The sequence below is a fragment of the Lissotriton helveticus genome, chromosome 1_1 (assembly GCF_964261635.1).
Source record: "Lissotriton helveticus chromosome 1_1, aLisHel1.1, whole genome shotgun sequence".
NCBI lineage: Eukaryota > Metazoa > Chordata > Amphibia > Caudata > Salamandridae > Lissotriton > Lissotriton helveticus.
The window spans coordinates 552,118,743-552,139,232 of record NC_136057.1 but is presented as its reverse complement, the minus strand read 5'-3'; the positions used below and the strand labels follow the sequence as shown (position 1 = coordinate 552,139,232).

At 44.3% G+C, this 20,490-nt stretch overlaps 1 protein-coding gene across 1 annotated transcript in view; it reads right to left on the bottom strand.

Moving 5' to 3' along the window:
- Window positions 1-20,490, bottom strand: part of PIK3C2G (phosphatidylinositol-4-phosphate 3-kinase catalytic subunit type 2 gamma) — a 2,201,800-nt gene that overhangs the window by 1,323,254 nt on the left and 858,056 nt on the right. Inside the window, exon 10 of the mRNA XM_078674033.1 lies at window positions 3,316-3,429. Within this exon, the coding sequence (XP_078530159.1) occupies window positions 3,316-3,429 (114 nt within the window). The remainder of the gene's footprint in view (window positions 1-3,315; window positions 3,430-20,490) is intronic.

The window sequence follows — 20,490 nt, the reverse complement described above, 5'->3', positions numbered from 1 at the left end:
TTATTATGCTCATGGATTGTTTCATTAACGCAATCTTCCAACATACGCACATGGCTGTCACTCCTGTAAACTCTGCTCCTCTTGAACCCAGGAATTCAATATATGAGAGCCAGAATCACTGACAATGAAATTCACCTCCTATCTGCAAACAGAAGAACTCAAACATCTGAATCCCGTTCCGTCGACTCCGATGCTAACTAGCTTCAACAGATCCCCCCGGTCTGGGCCATTGTAATTAGACACACTTTGGTCCCTATTATTGAACACCTATCGGACCAATGCAATTCCCTTGGTCATCTCATTCTGGTTGTTCCTGTTACATGCATCCCACTAGGCATCTCTCTCAGGCGTTATTTATTTAGTCCTGGTGATTATCCCATTATTGTGCTAGGGTTCGAAACACCATCGAACTTAGCTCCTTGACATTATTTATTTGATTATCTACTGTATGTTATGCAATGGTGCTCTATGTAGGTTTGTGGCCTCATTATTGATTGTACTAGGAAGGCATATGACTATTCCTGAGTTCTTTGAAATTGCTTTTCTAAATATTGTCCCACTGCCTATGTCTTCTCTCTATTCATGATATAAATAAAAATAACTATGTTTCTAATAGGACTTCTTCAACACAGTTGTAACTATATTACTGTGCTAATAATACCATTCATATATGTAGGGGACCACTGTCTCTGTATAATTAATTTAAAGTATTTATGCAGCGCACTGACAGTAATAAAGCGAGAACACAAAAAATACCAAACTAATTTTGAAAAATAGAGTAAATTGTAATAAAAGAAAATGATACCAAAATGGCAAAAACCCAATCAGTAGAACTGAAGTTATTAAATTTTAAAGTGCCTTTGGCATTGACAGCGGAGTCTTGGTGTGATCGGGCTGATGCACAGCTATGAGGAGCCCGAACTTCAGGATTTTCACCTTTTCTTGAGGCAGAGTAGGCCAGCCAAGGTCCCAGGACTTGGGGAGGCACCCATTGGGGACCAGGGGATCTGATGCAGGTAGGGATGCAGCAGGTCAGCTTGGCAGTTGCAGGGAGGCTTCCAAAGGTTGCTGTGTCCCTGTAGCTCACGGCATGGGTCAATCAACTGACTCTTTGAGTAATTATGGTTAGCCCGTGATGAAGGCAAGTGGGTCCAATCTTCCTTCTCAGACAGCATGGCAGTCCTTCATGCAGCAGGGCTGTCCTCTGGCAGCAGGACAGTCCTTGTTCTGAAATGTCCAGAGGTCCAGGAGTGTACTGATGAATGGCTCTGGAGGTCCAATATGTATTCCTAGTGTCAGCTTTTGTGTTGGGGAACTCCCTCTCCCACCCCCATATCTGGTTTTGCAAAGATCTTCCCACTTCCCCTGTCAAGGCTCCAAAATTTCTAGGGTGACAATGGACATGGCTGGCCTGGTGTCAGATTCTCTTGTGGGTGCAGGAGGCAAAGCCCTTTGAAATGTAATCAGGGCTGGGTAAAGCCCCCCGCCCCCAGTTATCCTGCTAGGATGGCCTATCCTGACCATACCTAAGCCCCCCTTGTGTTACTGTCTGGAAGCAATACACAAACCCCAACAGTAGAGTCAATCATTGTCATGTGGTCTAGGACTCTGGCAGAAGGCACGCATGGTTAGGATAAGAAAATGCCTAATTTTTTAAAAGCGGCATTTTCACAATTCCAACTCAAAACCCAACTTTACCATTAAAGAGGATTTAGAGTTACAATGTATTTGAGAGTAAACATCATATCTCTATCTGCTCTCAATCCAAAGTTATCATTAATATGGTATCCCAGTTTTAGTCAACGGGATAGATAGGCGTAACAGTGAAAAACGACCTCAGGAAATTTTCATTTCAGGAAATTTACATCGCAAGGACGTTAAACCTTAAGTGCCCATGTCCTACTTTTTAAATACAATGCACCATGCCTATGAGCCTTTAGTGCCTAGCATAGGAGTGACATATATTTTTAAAAAGGAAGGTTTAGGCTTGGCAAAAGGTTTATTTTGCCGGGTCGAAAAGGCAGTTTAAAGCTGCACAACAGGCTTCAGTTGCAGGCCTGAGACATGTTTAAAAAGTCTTCTTTAATGAGTGGCACAATGAATTCTGCAGGCCCAACTAGTAGCATTTAATTTAGAGGCCCTGGGTTTGTTGTACCATGTACCATAAGTGTGGGCCAATGTTACCATATTTGAAGGTAAGAGCAAAGCATATTACCACTGGTCAGCAGGGGAAACGTACACAGTCTTAATGCCAACAAAAACGGGCTCAGCCTAGAAGGAAAAAAAATGGGGAAACCGTGCTTAGAGGGCCAGATCTAAGAATTGTTAAATTTGAGCATGAGGTTGACAAGGTATTTTTCTGCTTAATTTTCTATATGCAGCGTAATGGAGGATACATTAAGCACATCAAATGTTTCTTTGTTTGACTGAATGTTCTTTTTATCTTTTTGTCTTGATCACCCATTAGAATAAATTTCAAATCGTCATCAACACAAATTCAGATCCAACTTTCTGAACCGTGACTGCGATTAGTGAGGAATCAGTCATTATAGCATTCTACACAGTTTATGCTTCGCCCAGGACTTAATTAACACTCAGGTGGATCCTGTGATGTGATGTTTGAGGATCAGTCATAATAGCACTTTACGCACCTTATGCTCCTCTTTAGATTTAAATAACACTCCTGTGAAGCCCAGAGGCTCAACCTGACTAATACATCAATCAGGCATTTTCTGGAGTCCTTATCTAGTCGAATATGCTCCATATGGACTGGGCTATTAAGAGAAGCCCTTGAACTGGATCTGTGATTCGTGAATAATCAGTCAGAATAGCACTTTACACACTTTATGCTTACCTGGGAACTAAAATAATGCCCATTGAATCCCTTCCCCCGGACATCTTACATTACCTTTTTTCATTGAATCGAGCTAAGATGTGACTTTTGAGGACTCGGTATAACAGCACTTTTCACAATCATGTCATGCACTTTGGGGGCCCGTTCACATTTTAGATACCTATACCTCAACCTTCAGACCTTGATGTTAATATTTTAAATATGTATGTTATAACATGTATGAATTTTTATGCTAGCTTTTTCACAATGTTTTAGCATGTAGAATTAGAGAATTTTGTAATGGTTTTTAGTAATCATATAAATAAAGAAATGTTCAATCTGTTCAACCAACTTTGTGGTTTCAGGAAATCACATCTGAAGCCAGCAATCCTATTTTTTAAAGACTGACACAAAGTGATACCTAATTACTATTCACATCCCTGAGGTCCAACTGCAATGTATTAACTAATACATGTTCTTACCTGTAATGACGCAAGACGAAGAGCCTCAACGGCATCCCTGATCTCCTTAGTTTCAACAGAGGAAAGCATGCAGCAAATAGTTTTGACTTCTTTAACTACAGTACTCATGGGACACTGTGAAAGGAAAAATATTACCAAATGAAACACACTTTGCATTGTATATTTTGCATAGACATTCCAAATTACTTTTCTGCTATGTTGCCCATTTCTGTCAAAATTGTTTGTTTTTAGACTTCATTATACTAGAGAACGTTCACTATGAGAAAGTGGGGTCTTCCAAATGCAAATATATTTCATAAAATACTATAGAAACTTATTTTTCTTGTGTGTCACCCATTCTGCATAATGTTGACTGTAACAAAGAGCTCATCATGTTTGGGTTTGTTGTCTCTCGCTACATGATAAATAAAAACAATGCCTTTACAGCACCTGGTTAATATCAGGCACTTTCTTACCTGACCTTGCATGTTCAATCGATTGCATAGAAAACAACACCTATTATAGAAGATCTTAACATTGGGGGCCCCAAGCCATGCAGAAAAATAGATCTAAAAACATAAATCCTAAACTTTCGCTTTCAGTGCAACCGCCTACAAACTGTTCTTAAAGACCATGTTCAACTTGATAACTCTGCTTTCATTATAAGCAAGCAGACAAGTGATAGAAAGAAAGTGCTACATCATTTAGACCTAGGGAATGAGGGTGACAGAATCACAGCCCTAGTATTTCTGGATGCTGAGAAAGCATTTGACAGGATGGACTGGGAATTCATGGAAGACACCATACAAGAGATTGGCCTGGAGGACAGCTTTCATATTTGGGTATTTGCAGGATATCCTACTCCCTAGACAATAGTGAGATTCAACAATATACTATTACAACAAATACACATTTGGAGGAGTAACTGGAAGGGGTTCCTTCTTTTTCCACTTCTATTTGCACTCACATTGAACCACAGGTGTTGGGTATCAGGGGGAATAACAGTCAGTCAGTCAGTCATTTAAAGTACTTTATTTCGGTAACATACCGTAAAAAGGCCATACATATACAATAAAAGCAACACAATAACAAAGGATAATGCAAGTAAAACCTTGTGTTAAAAATCACATACAAACAGTGCCTGCAAATATTAAAAACATCAGATAAAACACAGAGATGTCAGTATATAAAATATCTAAAATTGTATAAAAAGTGTGGCACCTCCTAAAAAGTGGCCCTTAATGCAAAATATGAGCTTCCAGCTTTAGTATTGCACATCTCGTGTACCACATAGATTGAAGAAATCTTGCTGTGGCAAAAACTATCAGGGGGTAGTATCGTATTTAAGAATCCTGAAGACCTCCCTGTAATCCCTAAGGCCCCTAGCCCTACATAGCTGCAGAATCCATTTCTCCCTAGCGTAAGTGGGGTAGAAGAGCAGAACGTGCAGATCTGTCTCACTGCTGCTCGAACACCCTGGGCAGGTACTTGCCGTTGAGGAGGCGTTCCGCCATTTGTGCATTACCGCCCTCAATCGCAGTGCGCTGTGTCTGAACTGGATGTAAAGTTTCTTAGCCAAGGAGGGCTGGATATCATCCAAAAAGACTTCAAAGCGGGGATAGGCCTTAATGTTCAAAAAGGTGTCCGTTAGCCTACCCAACGAGGGATTACTTGTTGTAGACTCCATGCGGTACCTCCTAAGAGCTACATTCATTAGTTTTTTAGAAAGCAAGGGCAGGAGTCTTGGGGAAATAACCACATGTCTCCTCTGCCTAAGGCATGACAGAGGTGCTTGATGTAATTCAACCAGGGTATTTTCCCCAAGGTCCCCCACTGCAGAATGTCTCTCAGGTCCTCCCTATAGCGCGAAGCTCAGGAGTCGCCCAAAGACGCCTCCAATACAGGAGTGGGCGATTTGCTACGATCTCCTGGATTGGTACCAGGCCCAGGTCCAACCGCAGAGGGATCAAGGGGGAGCTCACAGGCAGACGGAGCAATAGCCTGATGAAACTATTTTCCGTGAGCGTCAAAGGGGCAGCTGATGTATGGCCCCATAGCTCTACGCCATAGAGTACACCCCCTCTTGCTTGGGCTTATAAATCTCAAGGGGCGGGCTCAGGAGTTTTAATGAGGTGTCATTAAAAATCTTTAAAATACCACCCGATGATTGGGCCAGCTTTAGGTTGGCTCTAGCCTTATGGGACCCCCAGTCCATCTTGTCATTCAGTGTGACCCCCAGGTACTCAAAGGTGGACACACGGTCCAACACTGTTCCATTCATATGCGGGTGGGGGCAATTGGCCGATTTATAGTTGTAGACCATAAACTTTGTTTTCGAGATATTGATCTCCAGATTTCTCAGGTGACAAAAGGAGCAGAATGCCTCTATTGTGCACTGTATACCCCCTGGCGATTTTGACAGCAGGAGAGTATCATCGGCGAACATAAGGGCCGGTATCCGTCTCCCCGCTAAACTGGGAGAGTCCAAGGGCCTTATTTATAAAGGGCTTGCGCCGCCGGTGCGTCACTTTTAACATGGGAAAAAGTGACGCACAGGTGGCGCAAGGCCTTCATAAATAAGTCCCCAAATCTTTTGCTCCCGAGAGATGGTCTATTAGCCCATTAAGAAAGAGGGAGAAGAGGGTAGGAGCCAGGATGCACCCCTGCCTGACTCCCGTCTCAACCGGGAAGGGGGCCGACAACTCCCCGCTCCTCCCATACCCCACCCTAGCATATGTGCCCTGATGCAGTCATTTGAAAAGGTGGCACAAATAAGGGGGGGCACCCATCGCCAGCACTAAAGCCCACAACTTATCCCTATGGACCAGGTCAAACGCGGACCGAAGGTCCACAAAGATCAAAAACAAACTGCCCGCCCCAATAGTGACCGTCTTCCAGTAGACCAACTGTAATCTAAACAGTTGGTCTATGGTGGAAACCTTTGCTCGGAAGCCCGCCTGAAGGGAGGTTAGGATGTGTTGGTCATCCATCCAACTCTGCAACCTTGATAACAGAAGGCGGGCAAAGATTTTCTGGAGGACATCAATCAAACTTATGGGGCGGTAGTTAGCCGGGTCGAGAGGGGGAGCTTTCTTGTGAATGGGGATTATTTCCGCTCCCAGCCAGGTTTCAGAGCTCTCCAATCCCTGGAAGATGGCATTAAAATAAACACAAATATAGGGAGTCCATACCTTTTGTTCGCTACAATAGAGGTCGCCGGGAATCCTGTCCAGGCCCGGGGCTTTTCCTAATTTCAGGCTACCAAGGGCCACCCGCACTTCATGGACAGAGCAAGGTGGGCAGACCGGGGCCGGGGCTTCCAGGAAAGCGAATTCTGAGGGGCGGTTTTGCAATACGGCCTCCTCGTGGTGGTCACTATGGCCAGATGAATACAGGGGCTTAAAATGGTTCTAGCCAAGAGTCTTCACTAAGATTAGGGATGATGGCAGACTTCCCCTCGACCGACCCGACTCGCACAAGATTCCAGAATGACCTGAAATCTCGGGTTCCCAATGCCACTCAGATATTATCCCACTTGGCAGCTTCCCACTCAGCCCTAGCCTCCTTAATCAAAGTTTTATACACCTCCCTCGCCATTCTAATGCTAAAAATTGAGCCCGATTTAACCTTCCCGATCAAGCACCTCTTTCCGTAGCTGCATGTTTTATTAAACCAGTGATCTCGCCTCTTTGTCCCACCGCTCCTAGCCCCCGAAGAATATAAATAGCAGGCCAGGGAGCCGAAAAGGTTGTCATGTATGTCTTGCAGCCCCTGGCAGTGGGAGGGGAGAGGTTCGCAAACTGCGCCCAGTAGATTAGAGACCTCCGTGAAAGAGCTTACCATGAGTTGATATAATTCTGCCAGCCTCTCAGGAGCTAGTGCAATCCTCTCCCATCTAACTCTTCTCCCTCCCGCTGCTATGACTAGATTATTTACAACAAGGGGTGGTGATGGACAGAGTCTCTGAATTAAGCAGAGTACTCTAACCCAGTCAAGAGATCAGGGCTAGATCCAACACCGTTTTTTAGCTCATTGCACCATCCCAGTTTCAGAACCTGGCTGTATGCAAATTAGTCTGTCCCTGGCCCAGTGCATCATGGGAACAGGGCAGACCAGACTACAAAAGCCAATTCTTACACTGGGAAGGAAACAAGCTTCCGGGGACCGGTTTCTGCCATTTCAGGCGTCTTCGGCCCGGCTTGCTTGAATCCTGATGGTGCAATGAGCAAGGGACTCACATCTGAGTATACCCTTCCACGCTTAGGGTGGACAAAATCATTTACAACAAGGGGTGGTGATGGACAGAGTCTCTGAATTAAGCAGAGTACTCTAACCCAGTCAAGAGATCAGGGCTAGATCCAACACCGTTTTTTAGCTCATTGCACCATCCCAGTTTCAGAACCTGGCTGTATGCAAATTAGTCTGTCCCTGGCCCAGTGCATCATGGGAACAGGGCAGACCAGACTACAAAAGCCAATTCTTACACTGGGAAGGAAACAAGCTTCCGGGGACCGGTTTCTGCCATTTCAGGCGTCTTCGGCCCGGCTTGCTTGAATCCTGATGGTGCAATGAGCAAGGGACTCACATCTGAGTATACCCTTCCACGCTTAGGGTGGACAAAATCATTTACAACAAGGGGTGGTGATGGACAGAGTCTCTGATGACTAGATTACAGTCAGTAGCCGTCTCCTCACGTCCTAGATCATTTGACCACCAAGGGGAGCTAGTAGTTCTAATGACAATAAATTGTGATCGCTGTCAACCCTTGGGATCACAGAAAAAGTTCTGAGACAAGCCCAAAACTCTACATTCACCAATATGTAGTCTATGGTAGAGCTTCCCCCGGTCTATTAAATGTGCTAGTCCCTGGAACATCTGGGGCCAATCTACCATTACAAGCCCTTAGTGAATATAGGAATACCAACTTGTTAATCGCAAGGGCCAGTGGTAGTAAGCGCTTTTCAGGGTACATGGTGCAGTCCGGAATGAACCAGCTTTCATCCTCTTCCGCGTATATAGAGGGAATCCCCGAAAGTGGCTCAAAGTGGCAGTTAAGGTCTGCACCAATAATTTTATGAGCACCCGGAGGAAGAGATTTTAAAAGAGCCTGCAGGGCTTCCAGAGTTGATAGGCCCAGCTGGAGCGGATAAGGGCGCAGGTATATATTAAACACTGCCAGCACAGGCCCCTTATTAAAATTCATTATAACACAGAGAATGTCCGGGCAGTGGGAATCTACAACCTTAACCGTACAGCCCAGATGAACAGCAATCCAAATACATAACCCCCCCGAAGGTCTGCCCCCCGCGCCCTGAACTGCTGGGACATGGAAGGACGCATATCCCTCCTTAACTGGAGGGGACAGCATCCAGGTCTCGTGGAAGAGGCATAGATCATAACACTCCATCAACTCTCCCCACTCCGGATTTATCAGCTTTCTCTCGAGTCCTGCTACATTCCAGGAGCCTATAAGTGGATAGTGAGTTGAAGCGGGAACCGGGGGGGTCAGCCAGTGGTAGAGGCTCGGTAGAGCAGGAAGGTTTAGGATGTAAATGGTTACCCACTTCCTCTACAGAACTAACTAGCCCCTGAATAAAAGGATACAATTGGGATGACACTAATTTAAACTTACCATGTTCACAAAACATAGTGTACTATTCCTGAAGGACTCACCAGCTCCTACCACCACCAATGAAAGTGCTCCAAGAGTACCAACATATTCAGGGTTAAACATCAATCTTAACAAATTAGTAGGACTGAATATCTAAACTTTCAAAGGCATGATCCAAAATTTATTTAAAGGGTAAGGCCCCCTTCAGAGGGCAGGAACATCCATCAGGTGCCTAGGAACTGACTTGACAGGATCAATGGCAAAAAACAAGAAATTAATCTGCAAATACTAATAGGAGCAGCAAAGTTAGAACTTGGGAACTGGAAGAAAAAATTCATATACATTTCCATGGAATAGCAGAATTGCTATGGCAGGGCAAAAAGACGAGAATCAATAAAAGTCAATGCACAGTAGGGTGTAAGCAGGAAGGACTGGGAATGCCTAACCTTCTCAATTCGTACTATGCAGCATATCTCTGGTAGCTTATTGACCAGGAGGGAAAATAAAAAGTAGTGGTGTATGATAGACCAAACATTAAGTGGCAGGCCATTCTGGGAGTCTCTTTGGATCCCCAAGATACAATGAGACCCCAAACTATACATTTCTGCAGTAACTTGGGAAACAATGAGAGCCTGCGAGAATATAGGTTTACAGAGAAGCCTGACTTCACATTCCTCTCCATTCACACCCCAATGGGTCATAGATTCCTAACATTGAAAAGAGGAGAACTGCAAGACCCTCCTGGATAGGAATTGGAGGGGTGGGGGACATTTTTAACAACTCAAAGTAGAATTTGGCCTGCAGGAAACAGAATGCTTCCAATAGTTGTAGGTTTGGCACTGGGTCCTGGTTCTTTATCAACTATGACAATGAGCAGCATATTGTCTCACACTTCTATCTATTGTTAAATGTGGTTGAACCGAAGGGGAGGGGGCAGGGGAGAGTGTTGGTGCAGATGAAATTCGTATTCCAGAGTGCTTAGGAAAAAGGAACGTAGAATAACACTGGATGTATACCAATGGGGGGGGGCATCTTCTTGAGAGCCACCAAGATACTGTATCGATGGCAATCGCCTCTAATTACATTAGTAGCTGTTGGACATCCAGAGGGGTGGAATATAGTCCAGGAGGGGATATGGCAAAACTAGCTCCTTAACAAACATACTCTGGTCTTGCCCACACAGAACCTTCCAGCAGGGGGGTAATGCAGATAATAGAGAATGTTGTTGAGATCCTGTAAAGTGGAATATCCATAGGTTACAATACTAGGAAGCCAATTAGAGGACTTCTATATCCCTTGTATAATAGGAAAAGACAAAAAATGTCACACATGCTGTTAGTGGTAAATTAAGATATTTTAACACATTAGGATCAACAAACATCCCGTCTGAGACCATCTGGTTGGGGAAACTGCCAGGGTTGCTGGATATGGACAAACTGACTACAACTGCTCAGGGCAGATAAAAGGATTTTAGGAAATAATGGGCATTGTTAATGGATTATTTTGCCTTAACCCCTTCGACGCTGATGACGAGCTGGGCTCGTCATGGCGTAGCCTCCTCGCACGCTCATGACGAGCCCAGCTCGTCACGTAACATGCGATTTAAAAAATCTCAGCATACGAGCGGAATTCCGCCCGCACGCATGCGGTTAAGAAATTACCCATTGCTCACATTCCTCTGAAGCATTGTGTCTTGAAAGACACACACCTAGATCATTACTATCACAAAAAAACAGGGCATATTTGTTTGACCTGTCATCCTTAGCGCAGTTTCCCCACATGTTTTGCCTTCCTTCTCCAATTTTCCTGATCTTGTTTTTGCTGGCCTTAGGGCTCTGCACACTTTACCACGGCTAACCAGTGCTAAAGGGCAGGGACTAACTCCTTAAAACATAGTAACATCAGTTTATTCCCAATTGGAAAATGTAATTTATGTATAGGTCCCTATTAAAGTGGTATTACATATAACCAGGGCCTGCAATTTAAATGCTACAAGTGGGCCTGTAGCACTCACTGTGCCACCCACATAACTACCCTTTAAACATGTGTTGCACTATTGGTTAAGCAAGGTTTGAATATGTCAATAGAAGGTAAGGCTTCACGTGTATCAGGGATGTGGTTGAGAGTTAAATACAATTTTTTTGAGCAGTTTCTTATTTTGGTGGTATATTATGGTCTTAACCAAGATGACATCGGCCCGCTGGATGAATTAGCTAAAGAGCTTTTAAGTTTTTCGGGTCAGATTATTATGGCAGGAGATTTTAACACGGTTCTGGATCATAAACTAGACAGGTCTGAGAACAACAGAGCAGTTGTGAACCCCAAGATTCCAAATAGAGTTAGACTGTTGATGAGTCAGTGGGGCCTGTGTGATATATGGAGATGTAATTTTGGTCAGAAGTTAGGCGTTACATTTTACAATAAAAAATACAAGCACAAATCACGGATTGATTATTTTTTGGTGGATTGGAGGGTGAAGGATTCAGTATTACTGGTTGAACAGCTATCTTTCTTCGACTGATAATAGGAGACTCCACAATGGGTTCGATCTGGAGGTTGGATCGCACAATATTATTGGAAGAAGAGTCAGTGGAGGTTTTAAAGGTTGAAACTAGGGAATTTTTCGAAAGAAACCAGGGTTCAGCTATTGTAAAAGGGTGCCTCTCCCCCTCCCGTATGACCAATGGGTGAAAAAAGGACTGCCGGATTGCGACACAGAAGTAGCACCGACCTTTGTCCCTTTGAGTGATGCTCAGCTTCATTACACCACTACGGAAGCCAAAACTGATTGAATCTTAGGGGGTCCAGTCATCCCTCCTCTGCAGGATCAGAGGAAGGAACAAGAAGCTCTCTTTCCAAATCACTCCATACCTTCTTCCACTCGCTACAACTTGAGACCAAGAAAAGGGGCTGGCCCTTGACTCTGTCTGGTGTCTAATAGGCTGTAGGGCTGTGATATCACCGGCTGAAACCGGTGCTGGTATGCTGGACCAATGGGAAGTCCGTAAGACTCTTGGTATCCACATCCAGTGAAGCAACCACCAATCACAGACAGTCACTAGTGACAACAGGCTGAGCGCAATGGCAGCGGACCGAGGGTCTGAAGCGCACAAGAAATATGTCAAACTTCTGAACAATAAATGCTTCTTTTCCACGATAGTTATACTTTTTGCTCTCCTCATCCTGCTGGTTGTGGGATGGTTTCTGTTGCTGATATCTACCCCAGCTCCTCTGGCTACGACACCTGCAGAACATCTCCACGCCACCTTGTCACCACGACGCCTGGAATTCATGAACAATACTTTTGTACAATTATTGCACCAGCATCAGCTTGTGATTAATACCTCGAACTGTTGGGTATGTGGGCTCATGCCACACTCTATGACACACACTGTCCCCTATTTCGTCTATCCATTTTCTGTTTTTGGGTCCTGTCTGGCTTGGAGGATGCTCGTCATCAATGCATGTACGATCAATGGAACAGCGAGCTCCATCATTGGCGATTTTTATGACACTTTCACCCGAAACAGAACAGGCAATGTCAGTAATCCTTTCTGCCCTTCTACGACATCTGACATCTTGAACATCTCTCGTGCTGAACGCAATTAGATGGTTGTGTTCAACACCTCAAGTAGAATAATCTTCTCCCGCTTTCGGTCCAGACGCAAAGTTCCCACCGAATTACAGGCTTTCAATGTGATCAACACACATGGCCAAGTGTGCATAAAAGGGCTGGGGACCCAGGAGGTAGTAGTCAGTGACTGAGCAATAGTCAGTACACTGAATATTACCTCGTCACCACTCCTAATCGCTTTTCCAAATACCTATTTTGTTTGTGGACAGTCTACTCATACCTGGCTTCCAGGAAATTGGTCAGATGTGTGTTATTTGGCCTTTCTTCTTCCCCCTACCTTTACTGCTGTTGGGACACATCACTTGACCAATCCCCACCTCCACCATCGTATGCCTAGGGGAGTAATTGAGGCCGATGACACTGCAGGACAGGAGGCGGAGGACTTCTTCAAAGGTTTCCTGACGTTCTTGGGTCCTATGGTCAACAGTCGCAACATACAACACCTTACCCGAGTGGTGGAGGCGACCATTAATGAAACAGCAGGGGAATTGGGCAACATCACTGCAGAGCTTCAGGCGGACCGCCTGATGACACTGCAACATCAAATGGTACTTGACATCATCCTTGCTGACTGTGGTGGTGTATGTAAACTAATCGGCTCCAGCTGCTGCATTTACATACCTGATAACGCTCCATCAGTCTATCAAGCTATCCAACGTCTGCAAAAACTTTCCTCTGAGATTCATCAACAATAAGACGACTGGTCCCTCATGGGCTGGATTTGGGGCCTCCTTTCCAGATGGGAATGGGGGATCCTCATTTGTTTTGCCCTGAGAATAACAATCATCTTCTCATGCTGCCTGTGTATCCAGTGCTTGCCTATGCTTTGTGTTATGTGTACACAGGCCCTTAAAAGTTCCCCGGTCAGTACAAGTGACACCAACGTAAGGATAATGCTTCAACAAGAGATTGGTGACCTAATGCAGATAGACATTTCCTAAGAACATGTTTTGACACTCAATGGCAAAAGGAGGGCCTGAAGAAAATAAGTTTTCACTAGGTCCTATTAATATCCTTACATTCCTCCATTCCTTGCCATCTCGTGACAAAACCCTGCCTACAGCCTCCATTTCTGCTGACGCTAAAAAAAAACTATCACGTACCCAAGCCCCCTGTTCTTTGCAGTTAGCCAATTCATCAACAGAAAGCCATGAGGCACCTACACCCTGTGTAAACAAGCTTGTTTTCCATCTTCTGCTCCCTGCTTGGTAAACATCTTTGACACTGTGATCAGGTCACCTGGACAATGGACTGACTGACCGAGCCTTAATCAAGCTGATTGATCAATGGTCTGAATGCCGAGTCTTGATCAAGCTGATTGAACAATGGTTTGAATGCCGAGCCTTGATCAGGTCATCAACTACAAACACCGCCTTGATCAGGTCATCAACTACAAACACCGCCCTGATTGAATAATGGACTGAATGCCAAAAGAGTGGAATAAAAATGTATATAAGACTTTTTCGCTGTGGAGTAAAGCAGGAGCCTCCTGGGTTTTGTCTCTGACTAGCTTGGGACTCTGTTCCATAGCCCGGGCTATTGTAATAAAGGTGGTTCTCTCTGCAGACAAAGGTTTCCGGGTCCACTTTATTATATAAGAAGGGTAAGAGTAGACTCGGGCGATTTCCGCACCGCCAAGCCCCCACTCCTCCTTGGGGTGTGGAAATGTAGGACTTATTTATAGGCTCCACCTCGGGAGGACCTGGACATGTCCTGAGGCTTTTCCCCGGGAGAGTGCACCTTCAATTTGTCATAATCAGAGCATATTGTCTAGAAGAAAAATGTCTGAACAGGACTTTCCAGAAAATGTATCAGGCACAGTGGAGAACTGACCAGCTAAAGCTTCTATCCTTCAAGTTGGAGAACCACAACATTCTCTAATCCCAAAGTTAAAACTTGGACTGGGGTGAGGTGGCAAATCTACCCCAACGCAGAAGCAACCTCAGTAGCTACAGAATGTGCTTTGTTCCATCCAGAGCTCAACAGGAGCTGAATGACAATCTGAATTCAAGGAACCCTAGACAGGGCTCCCTTAAAGGGGGGCAAGCTTAGATTGATTTGTTTTCATCCCGCAGAAGGATTTATATTTGGAAAAATGATACAAAGTAAGAAGGTAAAAGATTCTCCCTGTCACCAGCAAGATCATCCAGAACTCTGCTCACCAGAGTCAGCCTGAGATAGCACCTACATTCCAGATAGCCATGAAAAGTAACTTATCATTGGTGCATTGTATTATCTAGACAAATTGTCTCAACACAGAAGTAAACAATCCTAACTCCAAATTTGCTGATCTAAAGTTGATTTGTTTTCTTTTTGATTGCTTTTTGCTTATACATTTTTTTGAGATATGTATAAATAGCTTTTGACATTTTTTTGTGGGGTCTGTTTTAGACATTTTTGATGCAGCCTTATTTACACACATTTCTCTTGGGAATAATCAGCAAAGTGTGCCATTGAGCTGAGTAGATATTTGCTCTGAACTATATTGTCACCTAACCAGACTGCTTTGCCACATATATTACTTGGTGATGAAGTGCTAAGGATGCACGTGATGTGTTTGTCTCTATAACGGTACTGGCTACCTCACGTAGTTTCTGTGAACCTCTTGAACATATGTGCCTTCAACAGAAGAAGAGGATGGATGCTGCCTTGAATGAAGCTATACTTCTTCAATGGATGCACTGCCCGAAACACATGAGTGAAAACAAGAAGAACTACATGTTCCATGGAGCCACATGACTCTCAGAGTTGCAAGTGATGCACAGTTGCTACAGTCGGGACTTTGTCAGGATTATTTCAGGAGTCATTCACGAATACCTCTAGGTTTCTTCATTTGTGTGTATGAGTATGCAGGAATGTTGGACTTTGGAAAATGGGTGTATTTGACCCTATCTGTTATACTTTCCCACGAACAAGTACATTGGCCAAACCTATTTGGGCCATCAATGACTGATTGATGGATTTTTTTTCAGGACCCAGTAAAATTTGATATCGTGATATGTATACTCTACTAAGAAACAGCAACGTGTACGGAATATTAGAAACATAGAAAATCGAGGGAAAGCTCGGGATTCTTATTAGTTCTCAATATTATTATTAACAGAATGTCTAGGAAGAAGCATTTCAGAGCATGTTTTGTATTTTGCACTGCAAGCATTTCAATTCAGCAACTTACAAAATGATATTTTCAAAACAAAGGCTTCTAAATAAATTTGCCTTGACATACTCTTTTCCCTGGGTGAACAAGTGTTTTCTCTTGGAATAAGATTGTAGGTGTCTGCATGAGTCAAAATAAGACATCATACTGAAGTGACCCAATGAGACCTGAATGTGACAGTAGTTGGTCTGTGTTGCGGTGTTGAAATATACTTTACATTTCAGGCTGCTGAGTAGATTTTGGCTCCTCAGAGACTGAAACGCTGTTGACCTTTTTATCCGGCACGATGCAGACAGTTTTTCCCAGTACTTTTCTCATGTTAGATTACTTCACTGGCATCAAGTAACTAAACCCATGGGATTAAAAGCAATAGCATATATATTTACAGCGACGGATCACACCGCAAATGTTGAAAACATTTGACTCTTGAGTGTGAGGGTATTAGAGTGAATTGCATTATGTACCTACCCAGTTTTACAAAAGCAGACAAAAAGAAAATTAAGTCATGTTTCAGATATCAACAATGGTGCTGTCATAATATGCCAGATCATAGGTAATGTTAGAAATGGGTTTCTGGTTGGCTAAGGTATGCACCTAGCCAGGCAGAACCCACCACCCTAGTCAGGTTAAAGGAGTTACACATAAGATAACCCCTGCTCAACACACACAGGATGACCCCTACTCACCCCTTTGGTAGCTTGGCAGAGCAGTCAGGCTTATCACAGAGTCAATGTGTATAGCATTTGCGCAACACACACACACACACACACCAGTGACACACTAGTCACACCACAAAAAGAGACTCCACACAAGGCTATATAACAATATCACTAGTATAACATAAAAATACATAGAACACAGTTACAGAAACCACAATTTACCTTGCCACCTAGGCAATAGTCAAAACATCACATATATCACAAATCCCTTTGCCATTAGGAAATGGTCATAACAGCAGAGGTAGTGCAATTAGATAAATACTCATAGATTGCACATGTTAGGTCGCATCAGGCATACCGTCACAGACAGTTAGGGCAAGAAAGCAGCTACTACTTAGGTGCATTTGTTAAAAAACATTCTCCCTGTACATATCAATGTAACCAATAAAAAATAAATTTCCCTTTTGTGCTCACGCTTTACAACCACTAATGGTTGTAAAGTGTGAGCACAAAAGGGGAATTTGTTTTTATTGGTTTTACCTACCCTGTCCCTTTTGGTTTGAAAGGGTGATTTTCTAACATTTTAGAGCATATCAATGTACCTCCTGCAGTATGAACATATTTTCAAGTGGTATCATATTTTGGGCAATAAAGCAAATTCCTATAACTGGCCCATATTATGTAAACATCAGGGCATGAGCACCCATAGCACCTCATCAGGGTCGGAAACAAAATGTCATCAATTATAAACCAGTTGATTACCGCATTTCTCCTGAGGTATACATGGTGCAGCGGTCTCGCACTCCTATTAGGTGTTATACGTACAGTTGCAGTTGCCACCGGAGATCGGGGCCTCCATAGAGGTTCCAACCTTCCCAATTACAAACCATGCCCCCATTTATGGGAAAGAATAAAGGTGGTGGGAGCACCCAAAGTAGCGATCTGCGGGGTGACCTTGCTTAATCCTCCGCATGCAGAGAAACTAAGGGAAGTTGCCCGTCAATGTGCTGTGCAGCTGCCGAAATCGCGTTGCAGCCTATTTTGATCAAGTGCCTCACATCAACTCGGCCCCTAGAGGAAACCTACCTGCTGTATGGGGAGCTCCTCGTTGGTCTCAGGGGTTGAGGTATGTGAGGCATTGATCAGCTGGATGTCGGGACACCAGCCCTGTAAGGCTGGGAAAGTCGTGGCGACCTCGACTTTTCCGGTTGATGGCCTGGAGGGGGCTTTCCCTTGTGCCACCACTCACGCTGGAAAGGCGGTTTCCATAGCACTAGATGTCGTCTTTTGCTGCCCAAAGGATTGCTATCTCATGTGCTTCCTTGTTTTCGGGTCCCCGTTGCCACTGCAAACTGCCACCGCTCTGGCAGACCTTCCTGGCAGGTGGGGCCCCACAGAGGAGAACCCTGCCATGAAGCCAGTGCTTCTGGTGGGATTACTAAACTTCCCCTATCCAGGGAGGCTTTTTAAAGAAAAATTAAAGTGCCGTGTGTTTTTCCCAGAGCAGCAAGCAAACTCCTTAGGAAAGCAAGAGGAAGTTCCAATAAACACCAAGAAATTCTCTTCAGATGTAAAATCCAGTGCTCCACACATGCTGTGCAAAGTGGTGAAAGAACCGTCTAGTCATTTCTCCTGCTTCAGAGAGGAGCAGCAACTGCATGCCATCCCACCCCACACAAGTCAGGAGCAGCACTACTCACACAGTTCCACCCCTCCTTCCAGGCAGGTTACTTTGAGATCGACGGGGTTCCATTCAGGTTACCAAATAGGTGAATTGACCTTCAGGATCAAGCCACAAATTACGTGAGCGATCCGCCATTGGAACTGGGACGCCCATGAAGCAAACATTCTGCACGCTTCTAGTTTTTTTTCCAGAATCCGGAGGAAGACTATTACACCATTTTTCGGGAACCACGATTTTGTGGTTGCATTTGATACAGTGATCGAGGGCTGGACACGCCTTAGCGTGTGTGTACCACCCAGTTCACCCACATTGGTCCTGACGAAAATCTATAATCCTACCATGGTTGAAACATGTAGACCTAATTTTTAAACACATAACACACGATGCTATTTATAATGCACTACACGTCTATGTAACACCAAAGCCTACCTAACTAGACAACGGTGTCTCACTTTACTTTTACCTGGTGTCCAATCACTCCAGAATAAAGTCTACGAGTAGCTTTGGACACTTTTTAAACCACTTACGTTTATATTCCACTGCACATATAAAAGAAAAATACCCGCTCCACTGTAATCAGGTGTCGAAGCACACCCTGTTGGCACTCGTCCTTCGGGGTGGGATCCCGATGATCCCCTCACTCACCAGGTTGGTGAGTGAGGGGAGTGAGGGGTCTTCTTAAAGGACTACCTATGTCCCAGGTTGGTTGGGCACTACGTGCACCATAATAATTTGTATTCAGAGACTTGTTTACAAAGTCTCACGGAATTACTCCTCCAGTTGTTGTTGAGATTATTTATAAGGGGACCAGGAGTTTCCTCCCTACACATATTTAAATTCCCTTTCTCTCTTTTTTGTTGTTAATAGGTTACTTTGAGATCCAGCAAGGATCTTTGAACAAAGTCTTATATTTCCCTGAGACTTCCAACAAGAGGCCAGCACACACAAGCCCTTCGAGATTCTTCAGAAAGCAGGATACCAAAGCAGGGCAAAAAGAGCCAGTCCTTTGCCTCCATCACAGACAGAAGCAGCAACTGCAGGCCAACCCACCCCTCACTCAGAAGATGTAGTGCTCCTTACACAGTCCTTTTGCTCTTTTTTTGTGTCAGGGTCTCTTGTTCCTTGAAGAAATGTAAAGGCCTGGCGTTTTAGGTCTAGTACTTATCCCCCAAATTGTCACTGTCCTCTTTGTAGCAAGGGTCTCTGAACCCAATCCAAACCAGTCCTATCCTCCCTTGGGCACCATGACCACAGGGGGCGGGGACAACACTGTGAAAAGTCTATTCAGGTGAAAGCGAAACTCCTCCCACCACTCTAAATCCAGACTTAGGGCCAGATGCACGACCATTCACTTTTGCGAGTCGCAAATTGTGACTCGCAGAAGTGAATGTGCAACAGTGTCTGAGTCACTGTTTGCGGTTTCCAATAGGGCTGCAAATTGTATGCCTCATTAATATTCACGAGGCAAGCGCAATATGCGACCCCATTGGGAATGATTGCACTTCTAGGGATGGTGGCCTGCTGGGGTAAGCAGACCACATTTCTGTGACTGCTTTTTCAATAAAGCCGTTTCTTTTCTTAAATACAGCACGTTTTCCTTAATGGAAAATGGGCTGCATTTAAAAAAGAAAAATGAAACTTTTCAGTTTCATTTTTTAAGGGCAGGCAGTGGTCCCTGTGACCACTGCCTGCTCTTAAAAAACATGTTCGCACACACTCACAAAGGGGAAGGGGTCCCCTGCGGACCCCTTCCTGGTGGCGATTGGTGCACCACCTACTTGAAGTAGGTGGTAAACTGAGTGTTTTGGGGCCGAAAAACAATAGTTCACAGCATGAGAATTGCTGTTAGGAAGGGATGCCCATTCCTAATAGCGAGAATTGCAAACGCTTCATTGCGAGTCAGTGACTCGCATAATAGCGTTTGTATATGTCAGAACCCTTTTTTGCAGTCGCAAACAGGCCGATCTCCTACTTGCGAGGGCAAAAATGGTCATACATCTGGCCTTAGGTCATTCAGCCCTGCTGTCAGTCACCCAGGCAAGGTAGAACACCCCTCAACCCCCCAGTGTCTGTCTAGAGTGAATGTGCATCCCCAGCACCTGTCACTTCAACACCGAATACACACACAGTCAGGGGCACACAGGATGATAAAGGAAGACAATGCCCACCTTCTAAAAGTGGCATTTTCAAACACAGAATTTAAAAGCCACCTTTACCAAAATATGTGTTAATACATTCTGAGTTCAGAGAGCCTAAACTCAATGTTTCCATCCTGTCGCTATGGAAAGTTATACTTACATGATGTTACAAAGCAACTCTCATGTTAGCCTATGGGACAGATAGCATTTCAAAAGTGAATACACAGTATTTCACTATCAGGACATGTCACACACACCAGTGCATGGCCTAGCTTTTACATACACTGCACCCTGCCCATGGGGTAGTGAGGGC